A 17,371-nucleotide genomic window follows, 5' to 3' on the forward strand; every position below is an offset into this window, starting at 1 on the left:
AACCCCTCAGAAGGAGCCACGAATTCTAAGATAACTAAACCCCGCAAACCCGTATGTCAGGAATTACGACCCCCGCAGCACCGAGCCTCGCGTTTTCTCCCCACAAGGGGACATTGGGACCCCCCCGACCCCCTACCTGCCGTTGCTGTTCCAGTCGTAGCAGAAGACCTTGAGCTGCCGGTCCAGGTCCCCGTTGCACAGGACGTTGGTCTTGGTCGAGAAGGGGGCCCAGGTGGGGTTCAGAGTCTTCTTTATCACCTCCGTCTTCCACACCGCCGACATACTGCCACCATAGAGTTTACATAGTAATCTAGAATAAGTCCCATGCATTCCCGCCCTTCAGAACGGTGGCACATAGACACGGACATTGGTGTTCTCCACAAGCCCATATTGCCGTCGACGCCTTAATATGCGCAAAGGAGCAGTAGAACATCACTTGCAAGCTGATGTCTGGCTGTTCTTTTCTAGACTACCTTGCAGAAAAACACCAGCATTGTGCATTGTATAACAATAAGGTTGACAAGTGCTTGAATAACTTCTAATCATCGCAGCAGAACGAATATGCCTAACTTATCGTCTACTTTCTTCTCCTATTTTTATTTCTTTTTTTTTTTTTTTCTCTTTCTTTCTCCAATGTCAGTACTTAAGACCCGCCGTGTTTTGCTTCTGTCTTTATCCCCTGGTTGCCGCAGAGAAGGGATTGGACTGGATTGGATTACGACGGCTTAACCCTTCAGAACAGGCTATTACAGTGCAGGGAAGATGGACTTAGCTGGCATAGTAACCCTGGAGCCACGAAAAAAGGAGACGGGCAAACACAAAATTAAAAGTTTTGTGTTTATATGCTAGTTCCATTATTTTGCTCTAAGGTGACTATGGTATCTCGCTTTTACCTAGGGGCAGAGTTTGAGTCAGTGCCTAATAAGTCAACTGCTTCTGGTGCACTTGTTTTCTGCGTGTGCGACTCACAAACTATGAAGCTTCGAAAGAGTTTAAATATTTATGGGACGGCTTTACGAACACCTTTTCACTTCCAATAAGCTGTGAGCGGCCGTGCTGGTGAATGCTTTCTGCCAATTTCTCTACTCCCTTGTGCCTAAGCGATCCTTCATTTTTATCGTGCTTGGAGTGGGTAAAATGCAGAGGCTGCAAGAGTGGCTTGGCCAACAACAAAACTCAAGCAGCGTGGCTGGGCATGCATTTGGGTCACACAAACTCCCGCTCACTAAATTTCTTTTCCCTCGAAACACATCCCGGCGGCAGATGCCGAGGCCATTTTGCCCACCGACGAGCCAACTTCTAAGGTGCCGCCTCGCATTAACTAAAAAACAACAACTGGTATACGTATAAAAACCAAGTCCTCTGTGTCGACGACTACTTCAGCAGGCACAGTCGATCATAACGCGAGAGAACTCGACTATGCGTTAAAAACACTGCCCTCACGTATAAAACTACATAAGGCAAAGCAACAATGCATAAAGTTGGGCGAGTTAGTTTGACATCATGAAAGGGGAACAGCGTGAAAATAAGTGAGGGACGAGAGAAGAGGTAACGACAGACACGGCGCTGTGTCTGTCGTTACCTCTTCTTCTCATCCCTCATTTATTTTCGCGCTGTTCCCTTTTCATAAGGCAAAGCACTATACATGGTGATGAAAAACGGCACAAAAGAGAAACATACACGACAGGACAGCGCCTGTCCTGGCATGTACGTTCTTCTTTCCTCTTTTGAACTTGTCGTCTGCGCTATTCTTTCATCACCATGTACAACAAGTGCCAACTAGCTCAGTTTTTCTTTATGAAAAAGCACTACCATGGATTCTAGTGGCAGGTCTTGCCAGAAGCGTGTCACGTGAAACCAGCCCACGGAAAATAAAAGCGCGGTAAAAGGAAACAAAGACAGATGCGTACAGATGTTCAGCCAATGTTTCTTCCAGCCACGCTTTAATTTTGTATAGTTTTAACTATCCCAACCCATCTGTTCCAGTCCCGAATTTGATAAAAGATGCGGAAGATGTCCAAGAGGTAAAAAAACATTCTATTTGCTGCATTCGGGCGTCGTACTGCCCGCTTGACAGTATTTTCTAAAATTAATTATGATGTCACCCAAACGCGCACCCAGCCTCCGGCAGTGTAAACAAGTGGGATCGGTGGCCAACTCTGTTTGCGTGCCGCAGTACAGAGCACGTGGGGCGGAAGCTTACTTTTCCGCAGAATCCGGGAACCCTGGGCCCAATCCCAACCCCTGCCCATTTCGACCTAGGCGAGCATCAAACCTACGTGCAGTCGTGTATTGCTACTGCATGATGCACGTTAGGGCTTGCAGTGGTACTGCGCTGGCAAAATTTCTCATCTAAAGTGAAGACGTACGCCAACTCACTTCCCCCGTCTAAACAGACGTTCAACATAATTATCGAGCATGTCACGCATCTCTAGTTTGTTGGAGCGATGAAGAAATCGAAGCAGGGTAATTTGCAACGCATCTCCTCACCTGCCGTCCTCATTGGTCTTGTAGAAAACTAGGAAGGGGTCCGACTTGCCCCAGAAGTCCTTCTTGTCCAGTTTGTGGGCCGCCCACTGCATGGTCACCACTTGCTGCGAATATTAAAGAGAAACACGGGCACTCAAACCGTGCTGGCAGGTTCCTTGAACGGCACTTCATCGTAGGGTGCGGAGTGTTGGTTTAACCATGTCTCAATCCCATCCAATGAACTCAGAGATGCACAGAATATGTTGCAAACAAGCTCGGCATGTGCTGCGTGTGTCATGTAACCTTGTACGAATCGTGTGACACAATGCCATGATGTCGCATGATGCCTAAACTTGAGGCCAAGTTACTGCAATGATGTCATGTTGCCACGTGAACCGAGTGCGAGCTAAGTGTAAAGGCTGGTTCACGCAGCGCCGTTTTCTTACGTTGCGTTACGTTATGTTTGCTTAGGCCACAAGCCACTGGGACATCTGTGCTTCATATTAAGCGTGGCTACCAGTTTAAGGAAATATAGCCTGGCACGTGACATTCGAGACACAAATGTTTCGTTGACTCGCATGTAACGCAAGAAAACATGAAAAAACTGTGCTGTGTGGACCAGCCTTAGAGTGTTGTTTTCGTCAAAAGTTCAGCCCTATAACATATTTATTTTGTATTCAAGGTTTGCTAAGCTTATTTTGCAAGATTCGATTTTAATTGGAAACAGTCAGTATCTTAGAGCAGCATGGCTCAGTCAGCAAGCCATAGTCTTCATCTACTCCGCACACAAAATACCCACATAACGTGATGGACACAGTGGTGGTGTTTGCAGGCTTTATGGCACAAAAGCAACAGAGGCTATATTGTGCCAGACTGACAAGACAATCAAGCTATTATGGTCGCGATGCTAAAGACACCAACTTCAAAAACGGCTAAAACTTAACCTGGTGTATGAGGCCAGTGCTACTAACAAAAGTCAGAACTCTTTCAGAGGGGACAACTGAGATTGGTTTCCCAATAAGAGCCAGTGTTGGGAAGCACTTTAAGTAGGTTTAGCAAACTTGTACTTTACTTGCAGTACATTCTCTGAGTATGTAATTGTACTTTACCTAAAGTATTTTTTTGTGGTACTTTCCGAGGAAAGTACAATTCCCGAGGAAAGTACATTCCCCAAATTTGATTTCGTTAAATTTTTATCACAATATGAATCTTTGTTAACTCCAAAGAAATACTGGGAGGGACATTCTACTCTCACCACAAACGTGAGCAGACGACGCATCGCTCCCTTTCTTCTGGGGGCAACTTTCCCGTACCTTCTTGAACTCTCGCAACTTCTCGGTCGGTAAGTGCAAGTGACGAGGTTTAAAATATTAGGACATCATAATTAATCATAATGTAGCACCTGAGACTTGAGTTCTTTAATTTTTTTGCACCCCAATTTCAGGTGTCACATAATGATTAATTATCAGGAGAGGACACTCCTCTGCAAGAGGATTGCTTCTGGAAGTACAAGGATGACATCATGCTCTCTTCTAGCAGGGGTTCTCAAACTGGGTTCCGGGGAACACAGGGGTTCCACGGGCTGGTCTCATGGGTTCCACGAACACCCAAATTGCAACCCCCCCCTCCCTCCCTCCCTCCCCTCTCCCTCTCTCTCTTTCCCCCCCCCCCCCCCCCTCATGCCACAGGCTGTGCATTAGGAATTGCCTACAATTGTGCATCTGTTGCTTCTCGGTCGGCAAATATGGAGGAGGAGGAGGAGGAGGGGGGGGCTTTTGCAGCAGTTTTTGAGGCTTCCTGGGGTTCCATGAGGCCAAAAAGTTTGAGAACCTCTGTTCCAGTACATGTAACCCCCTTGGGTGCAACAATCTAGTGCAAGCGGCGCCAAATTCAGAAAAGGGACTTCTGAATTTGGCTCCATTCCTGAAATGTGGCCACTTGACTTTACCAAATATTCGCCACTGTTTTTTTTAAATAGGTCATGCATTCCTGATTACTCCTGGGCAATGCATACCAGTTAAAAAATCACAGTATCGGGGAATGAAAGGGCATCATAAATGATTGTGCTAAAATACTGGTACTTCACTTTGAAAGTACATTGTATTTATAGTACTTTACTTCAAGTACATTGCACCCAGTGTACTTTCTACTTTACTTGAAGTACATCATGTCTCATTTACTTTGTACTTTACTTGAAGTACCTTTTAGATATACCAAATTTACCCGAAAATAGGTCGACCACAAAAATAGATCGACCCCTATTTATTAAACCCACCAAGAATAATAAAAAAATAAATAAATAATATGGGTTAATATGGGTCGTTTTTTTTTCTTTTTTTTTTTTTTTTAGGAACAGGGGAAAGTCAGGGCAAAAGAAAGAAACAGACTTTTATTTACAGCACTCTCAGCTAAATCACAGGGCAATGCCAAAAACTTATTCATTGTCAGACCTTCCAGACATGTCATCGTCGTCCGAAGCTTCGTCAGCTTGGTAGACATCCTCGCAAATTCGCAACAATACCTCACTGACACCGTTGTAAAATGACGACAAGAAGAAAGAAGGTGGAGAGGGGTGAAGCGGCGAAAGACCAAATTCAAAGACGAGAGCAACGCAGCAAGTCATAGTGAGCAACACGCGAGCCGCTGCAAGTTACAAGAAAAAATAGCCACCGTATTTGTTTTAATTTTTTTCTTGTGCCCGTTTGTGAAGGAGATGAATGGTGGGCTAAGTGCATCGCGTTCCTCTCCCTCCCTTTCTCCCCTGCCCCCAGTGAGGCCCGATGGCGAAACGCTACAGGCTTGATGGCGAAACCCGACGCCCAAGGGATGTGCGCGAGAACGGCGGCCACGGCGGGCGGGCGGGCGGGCGGGGGGGTGGGCTGTTGGCTGTTTTCGTGCACCAAAAGCTTTTTGAAACAAGAAGCGGCGCAGCTCTACGGCGACGCCGGCTCGGTGGTTCGATAGCTTCATGCCCTCAGTAGGGTCACCAAATTTGGTCGCGAATGTAAGTCCAAATTTTTTGTTAACGATTATAGGTCGACCCTTAATTTTCGTGAACATTTCCAAAAAAAAAAAGGATGACTTATATTCGTATAAATATGGTACTTTACTCAACACTGATAAGAGCGCAGGGCGAAAAGGGATGTGGTACCGAAAGAATTCCAGAAAATGAATTCGACATTCTGTTTCGAGCTCTGAACAGAGCCACAAAATATGCAGTCTGCTAAGTGAGTCCCCACAGCGATCACAAACTGGTGAATCGTACCCGCACAGTAGATACTTGTGGGCGACATAGGAGTGGCCAATTCAAAGCTGACACATGAACACTTCATGAAATCTGTTCTTAAACGAAGAGCTTTCCCAGGATCCAAGGACCGGCTTGGTCACGTGGGGCTTAGTATAGCGTCACACGTCCCATTCTGTCTGCCATGTCCGAAAAAGCGACGACTCGATTAAAGCTCGATGTCCCGATAGAGTAAGTCTGTGCGAGATTGAGGGAGGTCATCTGAAGATGTAGCAAGTCTGTCAGCTTCCTCGTTACCTTCTAGTCCCCCGTGACTCGGCACACAACAAAATCTTATAGTATGGCCTCCACATGAAGAACCGTTGTTGTACAAGCAAATTTTTGGAAGTTTCCAAAGACGTTATTGCACAAATAGCAGTCTGAGAGTCAACAAAATAAATAGCCCTCTTTATTTTTTCCTGCAGGATAGAGTCTATAGCCAGGGACATGACATAAAGTTCAATGCCAACGCACGTTGTCGCACATTGCCGTCTTCCTGGGAGGCTATGTTGCACTTTTTGGACTCCCAGGAGACTAGGGAGATGGAAGTGACGTAGGTCTGAATGAACATATCTTAGCAGCACCACACAACGCGTCATCAGCGACTCCACCAATCAACATCCAAAGAGCGTTGTTGATGTCACTTCCTTCTCCCTAGTCTCCTGGGAGTCCAAAACGTGCAACATAGCCCCCCTGGTCTTTTCACAGATTTAATTTATGTCCGACACGGTGCAAGCGTACGAGTCTCTCGAGGCCTACAACTACTTTGAGTCTGGTAAGAACTGGTTGAATGCTATGTGTGCGAATATATCGGGAGTCATTCGTGTCTGAAATTTAACTCCACTTTTTTACGCCAAAGGCTTTGTACGAGACTGCAAGCTCTGAACGTCTCAAGGCACTGCATTGTGCGCCATCCAAGCCAGGGTGATGCCGTTGCAGCGCGCAGCTTACACTCCAAGATGCCTGGTTTTAGCGAGCTATTGAGAAACTCTTGGGAAGCAACTTGTCTACACACCGTAGAAACGTCCGGGTGGTCTCAATCAGATGATGGTTTCCCTACTTATAGGAGTGACTCAGTGCTGGGAATAAAGATTGCAATGGAAGCTGCGCACTGACCTCTAATGAAGGCTTACCATACAAGCAGTCGTCCGTGCAAGGCGACCATTTTTGTGCGATCCAAGCAGATTATCTATTTTTTGCGTCTGTCAGCATACGCCGGGAACTTGTGGAATATTATTTCACTACTTTTGCAGTACCTTTCGGCACAACCAACAGCCACACAGCTTTGCTACATGACGAAATGTCGCGTGGCACATGCAAAGCGCTCGCTGTTTTGCCCCTACCTGGCCCGCCTGGCCAATCAGGTGCGATTGCAGTGCCGCCGCAACTCAGCGACATCAATCCCATGCGTCGGTTCATACAATTCAAGGACAGGATCCAAAGAGAGCACTCGACAGAAAGAAAATGGTATGCAAACGGTCTTCTCAGGCGAGAACTTGAAATAGTTCTCGTCGGCCCACTTTCTAAGGTTGTTTATGGCTAGCTGTAACTGACGCTCGCACCCAGACATATTACAAGAGGAGGCTAAAATCTGGATGTCGTCAACAAACAACGAATAGAAAACAGAACGGGGCAGCGTCCGAGCAAGGTAGTTAATTTTAACAATAAAAAAAGATGCCACAATGAACGACTCCAGTTTCTTGAACAAATGAATCTGAAAAGGTGGTACCCAGTTGAACATGGAAGGTCCCGTCTGACAAGATGTCTCTTGTGCATCGCAGCATGCGACTGCAAATCCCGTAGCTATACAGATCTTGGAGGATGCCATATCTTCACTTTGTATCGTAGGCCTTCTCCAGATCAAAAAAGACGGAAACACAATGCTGTTTATTCACAAAGGCTATCCGCATGATTGTTTCTAGACGCGCAAGATGATCTAAGGTAGATCGACCTCTGCGAAACCCACAGCAATAGGAACACTTCCACTTTCCAGTATGTATTCGCGACTCCAGCGACCTATAGGGGGCGCCACCACCAAACAAACATGACGGCTGAGTCCAGGTCGCGTCGGCTCGGCCGGGCCGCCTGAACAGGTGGGACGTTCAATTTAACAGATTTTCTTTTGTTTAATGAACAATTTTATAGGTATTTGAATTGAGACTGTTCAGTGTAGCCGGTGCACATAAACTTGCAGAACATAGTTTTGTTTTCCAAGTGTGTTTTTTTGTTCTTTTCATGTCAAACTTTCGTTTCGGAGGTTTCGTTCGAAACCGAAACTATGGGCTCTGAAGAGACGGTGATATACTAATCAGTTTTGCTCATCTAAGGAAAGCGGCAATGACTGCAGAATTCTCCCACCGGCAGTAATTTTCAGCCAACTCGCATGCCTCGACCATGTGACTTATCTGTCCGCGAAATCGGGCTTTTGTGCGTATCCGCGTTTAAGAAACAGCTTCAGTCGTCTGCTCGGTCAACAACACAGGCTGCAGGAAAATTACGAAAATTAAGCAAGCGCTTCTTGAGCCAAGGATCATGCTAACCCACCGGCACCCCACTGAGCAGCTGGTACTCGTATTTCAATTCAGGTTTTAGTAGCAATCGAGAAGTCATTTTGACGAGCGGGTTATGTATTATATTACGTACTACGTCCCACTAAAGCGATATTAGTATATTCTTCGGTTTGAAATATGACCTTAGTTAATTAGCTACTAGGTGAACTGCTGAATAAAAGTATATTTGACAGACAGAGAGATACTAAGTTAAACTTAACCAAATGGTTCTAGCCGGTAGCACGGAGACGAATGCGGACAAACTGAAGAGAGTCTTCATTGGAGATTCACGCAGAACCTCTCTGGCACTGAACTTGACTTCGAATCCTGAACGGAAAAAATGAGTATTTTTGTGACCGGTCAACCTGAGCAATGTAGACGTATATTGCTGTTGGCTTAATTCGAACGGGGGTATAATATAAATATTGGAGGCGCGATAGATCATAATGTCGTGACAGCTTCTAACGTTGCGAGACTCGTCCCCCACCTTTTGAAAACAGATAATTTCCCTCATTCTTCATTTGCAGCGAGCAGGCTTTCCGAAATCAAATAATTGCGAAATCAGCCCAAATCCTTCAGAGTGGTCCAGAAGATTTTTCGGCAAAAAGCAGCCAAGATGAATAGCCAGCGCACCGACCGCCGTGGGTGGCTCAAACTTGAAGCTAATCGAACACAACCAAACTTAAGAAAATCAGCTATCGAACCTTCCCATTCACTTGACTGCAGCATCGGTGTTCCCTCCAGTGAAATGCCTCGTCTGTCGTCCTCCCATTGTTCTACATCCTTATAACGAAACCCCTTATCAGTTACCAAGCAGTCGTCACTTTGAATGTGACTCGAGACAGACAAGAAATCAAAACGTTTTTCCGTGATTCTTTCCCATCCAAGAAATCGAAAACACGTGGTGGAAGGAAACAATCTACTGAGGCTCCGCCATACTAATGAACACTCAGGCAAACTTAAGAAATTTTCGGACCTTCGTGAAATTACACGGTTCGCCATCGCGCCGACAACACGTGTCCGCGAAAGCCACCAGAGACGCGGAGGGGCGCGGAGCGACCTGGACCGGCTGGTTCCCGGTTTTCCCGCTTGGTGGCGTCCGTTTTGCTGGAGTCGCGAATACCAGTCTTCTTTTATCATACGTTCTAACGTTTTTCCAAGGCAACGTGGCAACAGGGCAGTAACTAGATGGCATTGTCGGGTACTTGCCACTAGAGTTCCTGTATAGGCTCCCAACGGGAGCCAGAGTTGCGCATTCATCCCCGTAGCGCCGTCTTTCCTGCACGGCATGTTGGTCCTGCTCCTCACGTGACTGAATTCGACGAATAGCGGAGTGGCGGCACATGGAAAACAGATGCGCAACTGTGGCTCCCGTAGAAAGCCTATACAGGAACTCAACTTGCCAGGCTTTCAGGAGAGGGATTATGTCAGCATATCTCCAAGCCCTGGGAAAGCATGCCTTTTTTCAGAAAGAATGGTGTGGGGATTGTGATCCCTCAACATTCTGTAGCGTCAGCGTTTTGGCGCGCCGTGGCGGCCGCGCTGGCGTAGCGAGAGGTGGCGCTGCTTACCACTGTGAGTGGCTTACTCCTCTCCCCCTTTGGGGCAATTTCCGTAACAAACCCCCCACAAAGGAGATCGATGTGCCGCTCCTTGATTGGCCACTTCGCCCCGCCGTTATCTTAAAACCAGCGGACAGGAGTATCACCGGTCTCTTCTTCCTGGGATTCCGCGCCGGCGACAACGGGGAACCGTCCGGCGCACCGGTGAGCGTTTACCCCGTCATTTGTATCTTTGTGAACGACCGTTCGGCCGTGGGCGATCTCCACAGCGACGGCGTTCACCCGCTTATAGCCGCTGTCTTTTTGTTATTTGTTTCACTGTAAATAAACAGAGTTTATCACCGTTACCAACGTGACTGGTGTCTGTTTGTGCTCAACAAGCAGCATGCCACGCGAGTACGAACTTGCTTCGCGGTAGAGCGTCTCGCCGCGAACGTGGTACTCCCAAAGGCAGTGGCCCCAAGGAGAACCACAATGGACCTTTTGTAGAAACATTGGTTCGAGAGTAAAGGGTTACAGTACCCTCCCTCTCTTCCTTCTGGCCGAGCAGAGAGGGAAGATTGTTTCGTTGTGTCGATTTCGGGGCGGAAGATTAAGCACAATGGGGACAAAGGCAAGTTTGGGGGAGCCGTATCTAGGTCACAGCGCCTCAATGGGTGAACAGGATGTAGCTGATGTTTTGGGTGTGAAACTGATGGGAGAGGCCTTGCACGCGCATTGTTTTCTCGACACTTAACCTCGAACCCAGTCGCGTGTCTAGGTGGCAGCACATATTCACCAAGAGTTCCATTGAAAAAAAAGAAGGGCTTCGAGGGGTTCTGGGGACAGGTTACGCAGCATTTTATAATGGAGTGCATCAGGCCCAGGAGCAGATAGCTTCTTTACATCAAGTGCCATCTTGTGAACGGTTGATTGTAAGGTGCAAAATTGGCTCCCGACATGACTATCCTGTGTTGCTCAGCACGAGATTTAAACAATTTAAAGATAGCACTTAATTTTAGGAACCGAATATAGTATTACTAAGATGCTCCCCCAAAGCATTTGCTGTGCCTTGTAATGATGTAGAAGGAGGATCCAGAATAGGAATAGTAAAGCTTTTGTATTCCCCTTTGATTTTACGTAGCCTATCCCAGACCCCTTTTGATGGGACAAAACTGCTCAAAGAAGTAATCTGCTTCACCCAGGTTTTCATTTTAGCCTGCTTTCAAGTACATCGGGCTTTGGCTCTCCATTTCTTTAATTCCACCAGGTTTCCTGAGGTAGGATACCTCCTGAACCTGTCCCAAGCCCTATTTTGTTTTTGAGTGTTCAGGCACACTCTTCGTTCCACCACGGTTTGTGGCACAACTCCATATGTCAGTGAAGTCCAATGATGAGCAGCGTTTATAATCTGATCTCTTACATACAATGCAGCTTCATCTGAAGTCACAGAGCAAAGCAAAGATGTATCTAGCGTCTTTACGTCAAACTCGGGAAATTTAAAAAAGAATTTTGAAATGACCCAGCAGGCTTATGTGAAAAAGCAGTGAATTGTGCAAAGTGTTTTGAGTGGCACTCACGCTTCAAGAATGGCAGAACATCGCTGGAAGGTGAAGATAAGTAGGGCGACTTTCTCCAACCTCTCCGTCTTCCAGTGATGTTCTGCCATTCACGAAGCGTGAGTGCCACTCAAAACACTTTGCACAACTAAGTGCTTCTTGACATAAGCCTTCTGAATCATTTCAAAGGACTTTGTTTCAAATTTGCAGAGTTTGACGCAAAATTGATGTTTGCTCTCGCTCTGGCTTGCAGTCTATGGTGAAATCGCCATTGTGCTTGTGCATGTGATGACAGAAACTCGCACAGTGGAGCTCCAAATGTTCAGAGAATGATGTCCATCGGCATACTAAGACCTGAGGGTATAATAATAATAATTGGGGTTGTGGGGATATTTACACAGCGTGTAGTTGGTCAGCCATTAAAGTTGCGACGAGTCACACGCTGTAGATGAGCACTTTAGCCAGTGCAGTACAACCGCTAGCCTGGGGTCTTTAGCATGCACCACGCAGTAGTGATACACGACCGCATGCCGTTACGATGCTCATCCAGATCGAGACGGGCAGGGGTGGGGCTCAAACCCAGGATCCCTGGGTTCTGCAGTGCGAGCTTTCGCTCCACGCGCGTCGAGCTGGGTGTGCGCTTTAGCCCACTCGGCCACCACAGAAGGACCTGAGGGTCCTTCGACTGCTGCGCGTGCATCATCGTACTGCCCTCTTTTTTTACGCTACAAAATCAATCCGGGAATTCTTTTTGATCGTAGAAAAAGACATCATTTCAAGGAAGACTGATTTCCCTGTGCACAAACATTTCTACCCCAAATCAGATCAGTAGTACGGACCACAAGAGGCACTGCTCACCTTACAGGAGCTGACCTCCTCAGCAATCACTGCAGGAAGAGGGATTGAAATGGCATTAGTGGTCTGCAAAGCAATACCTGGGGAGCAATGCCAGACCTACCGGTGATCGTGCCTGCATTCTTGTGGCTGGCATCGTTCCTGAAACCAAGTGGCAGCACAGCTATTAACATCGTCAAATGCTTACCGAGCTACTCCAACGTCATTCCAAAGAAAACATGCGAGGCAGCACTGGGTCAGTTTTTCATTCGAGTGTTACAATAAAGATGTTGTTGCCGATTGGCAACAACATCTTCATCAAGGTTGGCTGTAATTATAAAAGACCTCGAGCTTATAAATAAAAAATACAAATGCCCTACACATACGTCTAGTGCAGAGGAGATTGCATTTTGAACTTGTTAGACAAGAGAAACCATGGCCTAATAGGTAATGTAACAGCAGCTGCAAGGTTACGCAGATTCAAACTGTGTAACTTTTCCCGACTTCTTGAAGTTGCAACAGCTGCAACGCCCTTCTCCCACGTTCACAGGCAGCAACTGCTGAAACAATCATGACATATATTTTCTCACCAACCATCACTAAACCTTAATTTTTGCAGAGTAATTGTTTGCATACCTGTAAATAGCATTGTGCAAACAAACAAGAACAAAATCAAACCCCGTTTCTAATCAATGCCAGATATTTGTCTTGCAACAGAAGCATCCAGAAATCCCAGATTCATAGTGAAAATTTCTTCAACTGAAGTGGAGCTATGCATACCACCACTCTAAGAGACACTGATTAGGCACATTTATTTGAAGCTCTGTTTCGTTGACATTAAAAAAAACATACATAAAATGCGCATCCGAAAATCAGACGGACACATAGTTTGGTAGCGCCAGTTGCTTACGCCATCGGTCAGTGCCTGACTGCGCTACTCGTTCGCAGGAGATACCACAAACCTTGGGCATACTCATTTCAAGAGTAACGCTAGCAGGAATCTGAAAGTGCAACCATAGTTTCGAGGTTGAAGAGGCCAGGAAAATTCAATTTGGATCAGCCGATTTGACCTGATGTAGGTATCTATCTTTTTGTTGCTGAAAACAGTCAGTAATATAATGAGTTCTTTGTGATTCTAGGTGGATGGATACAATTAAGACCTTCAAACTGAACGGAGACTTATGCCAGGGGATTGTGCCGTTTTGTGCAAACACATTTCTTGGGCAACTATGCATCGAGACACTTTTCATCGACGCACACTTTGACGACACTGCAACATTTTTTGCTAGGTGGATTGGATCGGATTACTGTAGAGACTGGTTATAACGAAGTCGGTTATAATAAAATAGTGGCTGCAGTGAAGTGACCACGATTTCCCATTTCTGTTTGCACTTTTCCAATGCATTTGTGTCCGTTTTTAGCGAAGGAAATTGAGCAACTCCCGTGCATATAGTGAAGAGAAATTTTGTGATGATTTAAAAACTAATAAAATTCTGAAAGTTTATTAAGTAGCAGACCGCTGCACCTTGCTGCTGCGGCCCAGCAGCCACCCAAAACGTGCCGCAGACGATGCAGCAAAGGCCGCCGGCGGCAGCCTCTGCATCGCCATCTGCTCCCTGCCCCTTATCTGGGAAGTGGCTTTACCGCATTGCACGTGGAGAAGCCGCCGTGGCATGCCGATAGAGGCGTTCAGAGAGCTAGCAACATCCTACCGATACCGACAAAGAGAGCCTAGATTTAAGAGAGGAAGCACCTCCAACCATTGAGAGCATTTGCAATTTAATGGCAGACGTCTCCTGGGCAGACTGGCATAAGTGCGCCTCCATTCGGTTGTCGCGTGGCCAGTTTGGCGAGGAAATTGGGAAGAGAGGCGGACACGTTTGAAGAAGGTGACCACTTTTGAATTTTGCCCACAATCCACGTAACCCCGATCAAGCAGTAGCCCCCTCTCTTAAATCTAGGCTGTCTATACTGACGAAACACAAACTCGGTGGCGTGCACACTTCGTTTGCTTCGTGTTTAGTGTCGGCGTCGCTGGTCAGTGTGGTCGCTCTTGCGCAAAAGTCTAATTTTGCTCAAGCAGCGATTTGGCTAATCATCGCCACTCATTGATGGAGAGTCCCGGCACCTTGATGGGGAAGATGAAGGCGATCTCCTTGAAACAAAAGCGTGACATCCTTAACAAACTGCACATAAACGTAAAGAATGCCGTCCACCGTCAGCATCCTCTGCGGCGGCCGTCGCAGCTGTCGACATGATCCGTATGTAGCTCGCCGGATCTTTTTTTGATCAGAGCTTCTTGCAGACGGTGAAAAGCGCGCTTTCTGTCGGCACAATAAACATGTGCCCGTGACGGCCCGTGTTATCTTTTATTTGCATGCTACTTTTATGGAATCCAGATATAACGAAGAAGCGGATATAGCGAAGTGATTTCTGATCCCTGTTGAATTTGTTATAATCGGCTTGACAGTAACGGCTCCATTTCGCTTTCTAAAAGTGTGCCGGACAGCTCCGACAAACAAAAACCAATCCGTGAATTCTAAAGGAAGCGGGTTCAGAAAGCTAAGCTTCAAAATAGGGTCAAGCATCGTTTTGCTTCACTCGGGGAAAATAAATTATAGTCTCGGGCTTACGGCTCAAGGCTCACGGGAAGCCTCGTCGGAACCGCCAAAGGTTTGGCAAGCTATAGGTTACCACATCGAGGGAACATAACAACAGGATGTTGCAAGATGTGCCGTTGAAATGAACGCGAGCACCTTTCGATTAAACATTAAAGTGTCGACGAAATGTTATTCGACAAATTGATTCCCACCGGCACAAAGAGCGTAGCATCCTCCCTTAACCCCAGACGACAGCGTGGAAGAGACTTCAGAACTCGGCCGCCAACGCCGTGGCCATTTTCACATCTGCCAAACAATGCCTCGACTTCAAAGTCGAATCGAGCCCCGAAACAAGCTGCGCTTCAGAGCAATGACACTACAACCGTCTTGCTACTGAAAGGGGGATTGAAGGTGGATTTTGGAATGGTCTTTGCATGGTGCATACTCAATCTATGCACCCTAAGCATCCTAGAAAACCCCAAATTACAATTAAACCCCTTTTTCTAAGATCTCGAAAAAGGGGCATGTCGAGGTGTTTGGTCACGTTTTTAAGAGCGAAAAAGGACAAGCGTGATTGTAATTTGGGGTTTTCTAGGATGTTTAGTGTGCGTAGATTGAATTCGCGCCACACAAAGACCATCTCAAAATCCACCTTAGTGCTCCTTTAAGATCACTGGTGCCAGTTCTCCAGAAATGTTTTATGTGAAACTGCAGGAAACGGTTTTCCGTCCTCCAGAAATGTTAGAAGAGTCCTGAACAGAGAAAAAGGATATCGCCTGAGCGTCACAACATCGCACCTAAAACTCATAAAGTCGCATCTTTTAGTTGTAACGATCGCCAATCGCACCTGTTCAGCACTAAGCATCAAAATGGCAGCTCCCACAAGACAATCGATTCATAAACTATCGATACTCTAAGTGCAACTCATTGAGTGGCTCTACACTCAGCATCAATGTGACCTATACTTGAAATCAACCATTTTCTGCTAAATTGCCACTGCTAGCATAGCTTCCGCAGTGTTCCAACTCCGTCGAAGATAGTCGCACGAGCAGAAGCAAATGAGACGCAAGACGAAAGCACCTGCTCTCGCAGCAGTACGGGGCTGCACCGTTATAAAAGCTACGCCATTCTCGACAATGTCGCAGGAAATAGCCAACACCGAGTACAGGATCGGCCACAAGGGGAAGGGGAGCTCACTTGAGAGGTCTGGTGAACCTGCTGCCCTGGACGGAGACGACCTCTCCCAACGTGCAGTCCATGCTGCCCAGGAAGTCCTGGCAGAGAGCGGATCGTCAGTCCCACATCTTACCCAAAGAGAGCCTGGCCGTGCACGTACGTGATCCGAAAGTCTCGGGCTTTTCGAGTCGACATCATATCTGCGCAGGAAGAGAGAGCAGACCACAGCCGGAGACGTCGGAATCTAACCACTAAAACAATGTGAACTGCTGGGCTGGTTGGGTAAATGCAGCGAGAATGCAAACAGCACTACTACTGACAAGTAAAACTGAACAGCACAAGTGCAAACAAGAGATATACTATGTTTGCACGAATGCGGCAGTAGCGCAGTGAAGCAACAGAGATCAATTTCATTTCATTTATTTACACATTAAGGGCCCATGAAGGGCATTACAATCATGAGCCCCCACAACCCCCCTCTCATTTTCTTGCACCCAATCATAGTCGCCCAGTCTCGATTCAATGCAGCACCATTACATACATCTAAACGCAGCCATGGTGCTTCTTCTGTTCACTTCTTCAACTTGTCCTAGTTGTAATGCGCTAGTTGTGTGTTCTCGATACCACTACAAGCCCCTCCAATAGCAAGAGATCCTGACCACATGATTGCACAATAAAGAAAGACACAATGTCATTTGCTAATTGGGCACCCATGGAAGCATTACGAACATTCGTAATCGTAAAAGTGAGGTAATATGGGAGTTGATCTTTATAGTTACATTTCAAATCTCAGCCTCTGGCTCTCTTCGAAGTAGTAATCCACGGGAATCGCCTTGACGAAGTCTGGGTTCAGGCAGTTGTCGATTGTTTCTGTTCGTCCGATCTGAAACAACGAGTCGCCACAAATGAGCCAATGACCGCCCGGGCCCTACGCAAAGGAGTCACCGACCTCGTGAAGTTGCTGTTTGCTGGATGAAGACAAGAATACGACGCACATGGGGTCGGATTTGGACAGGTAGTCCGTGTCCCTCAAGTTTCTGCAACCCAAAGACGAAGGGCAGCGATCGTTGAGTGGCGCGCAACACGTCATAGGTCAAAGAAAACAAAAGTGCTCGAGGCACCATACCTGCAAGCGATGCTCAGCGTTACCTTGGTGCACGGCGCAACAGCCGCTCCGGGCGTGAAAGTGTTCATGTTCTGTGGAAAGAAACGTAAGCGAGCCTTTAGTAAGAGGCGAGTCGCTACAAAGCTACGCTAGCTTATTTTGTGGCACAAGCCCATGCGACCCGCGTGTGACGTAGGAACGGGGATCTACGGGGGCGATGACCGAACAATTCATAATCGGCCGCCACTGCGAGCA

General features: G+C 46.8%; 1 protein-coding gene across 2 annotated transcripts in view; it reads right to left on the reverse strand.

The window, feature by feature from the left end:
- Positions 1-17,371, reverse strand: part of LOC8031081 (copine-8) — a 40,292-nt gene that overhangs the window by 22,277 nt on the left and 644 nt on the right. For both annotated transcript variants that reach the window (XM_029972487.4, XM_042286608.1), the window contains exons 2-10: positions 17,138-17,208; positions 16,961-17,048; positions 16,791-16,894; positions 16,172-16,211; positions 16,033-16,109; positions 12,360-12,397; positions 12,260-12,288; positions 2,491-2,594; positions 137-283 (exon numbers count right to left, since the gene is read on the reverse strand). In XM_029972487.4, the coding sequence (XP_029828347.1) occupies positions 137-283; positions 2,491-2,594; positions 12,260-12,288; positions 12,360-12,397; positions 16,033-16,109; positions 16,172-16,211; positions 16,791-16,894; positions 16,961-17,048; positions 17,138-17,205 (695 nt within the window). In that variant the 5' untranslated portion in view covers positions 17,206-17,208. The remainder of the gene's footprint in view (positions 1-136; positions 284-2,490; positions 2,595-12,259; positions 12,289-12,359; positions 12,398-16,032; positions 16,110-16,171; positions 16,212-16,790; positions 16,895-16,960; positions 17,049-17,137; positions 17,209-17,371) is intronic.

This window comes from Ixodes scapularis, unplaced genomic scaffold, assembly GCF_016920785.2.
Source record: "Ixodes scapularis isolate PalLabHiFi unplaced genomic scaffold, ASM1692078v2 PGA_scaffold8__174_contigs__length_109621045, whole genome shotgun sequence".
In the NCBI taxonomy this organism is placed as follows: domain Eukaryota; kingdom Metazoa; phylum Arthropoda; class Arachnida; order Ixodida; family Ixodidae; genus Ixodes; species Ixodes scapularis.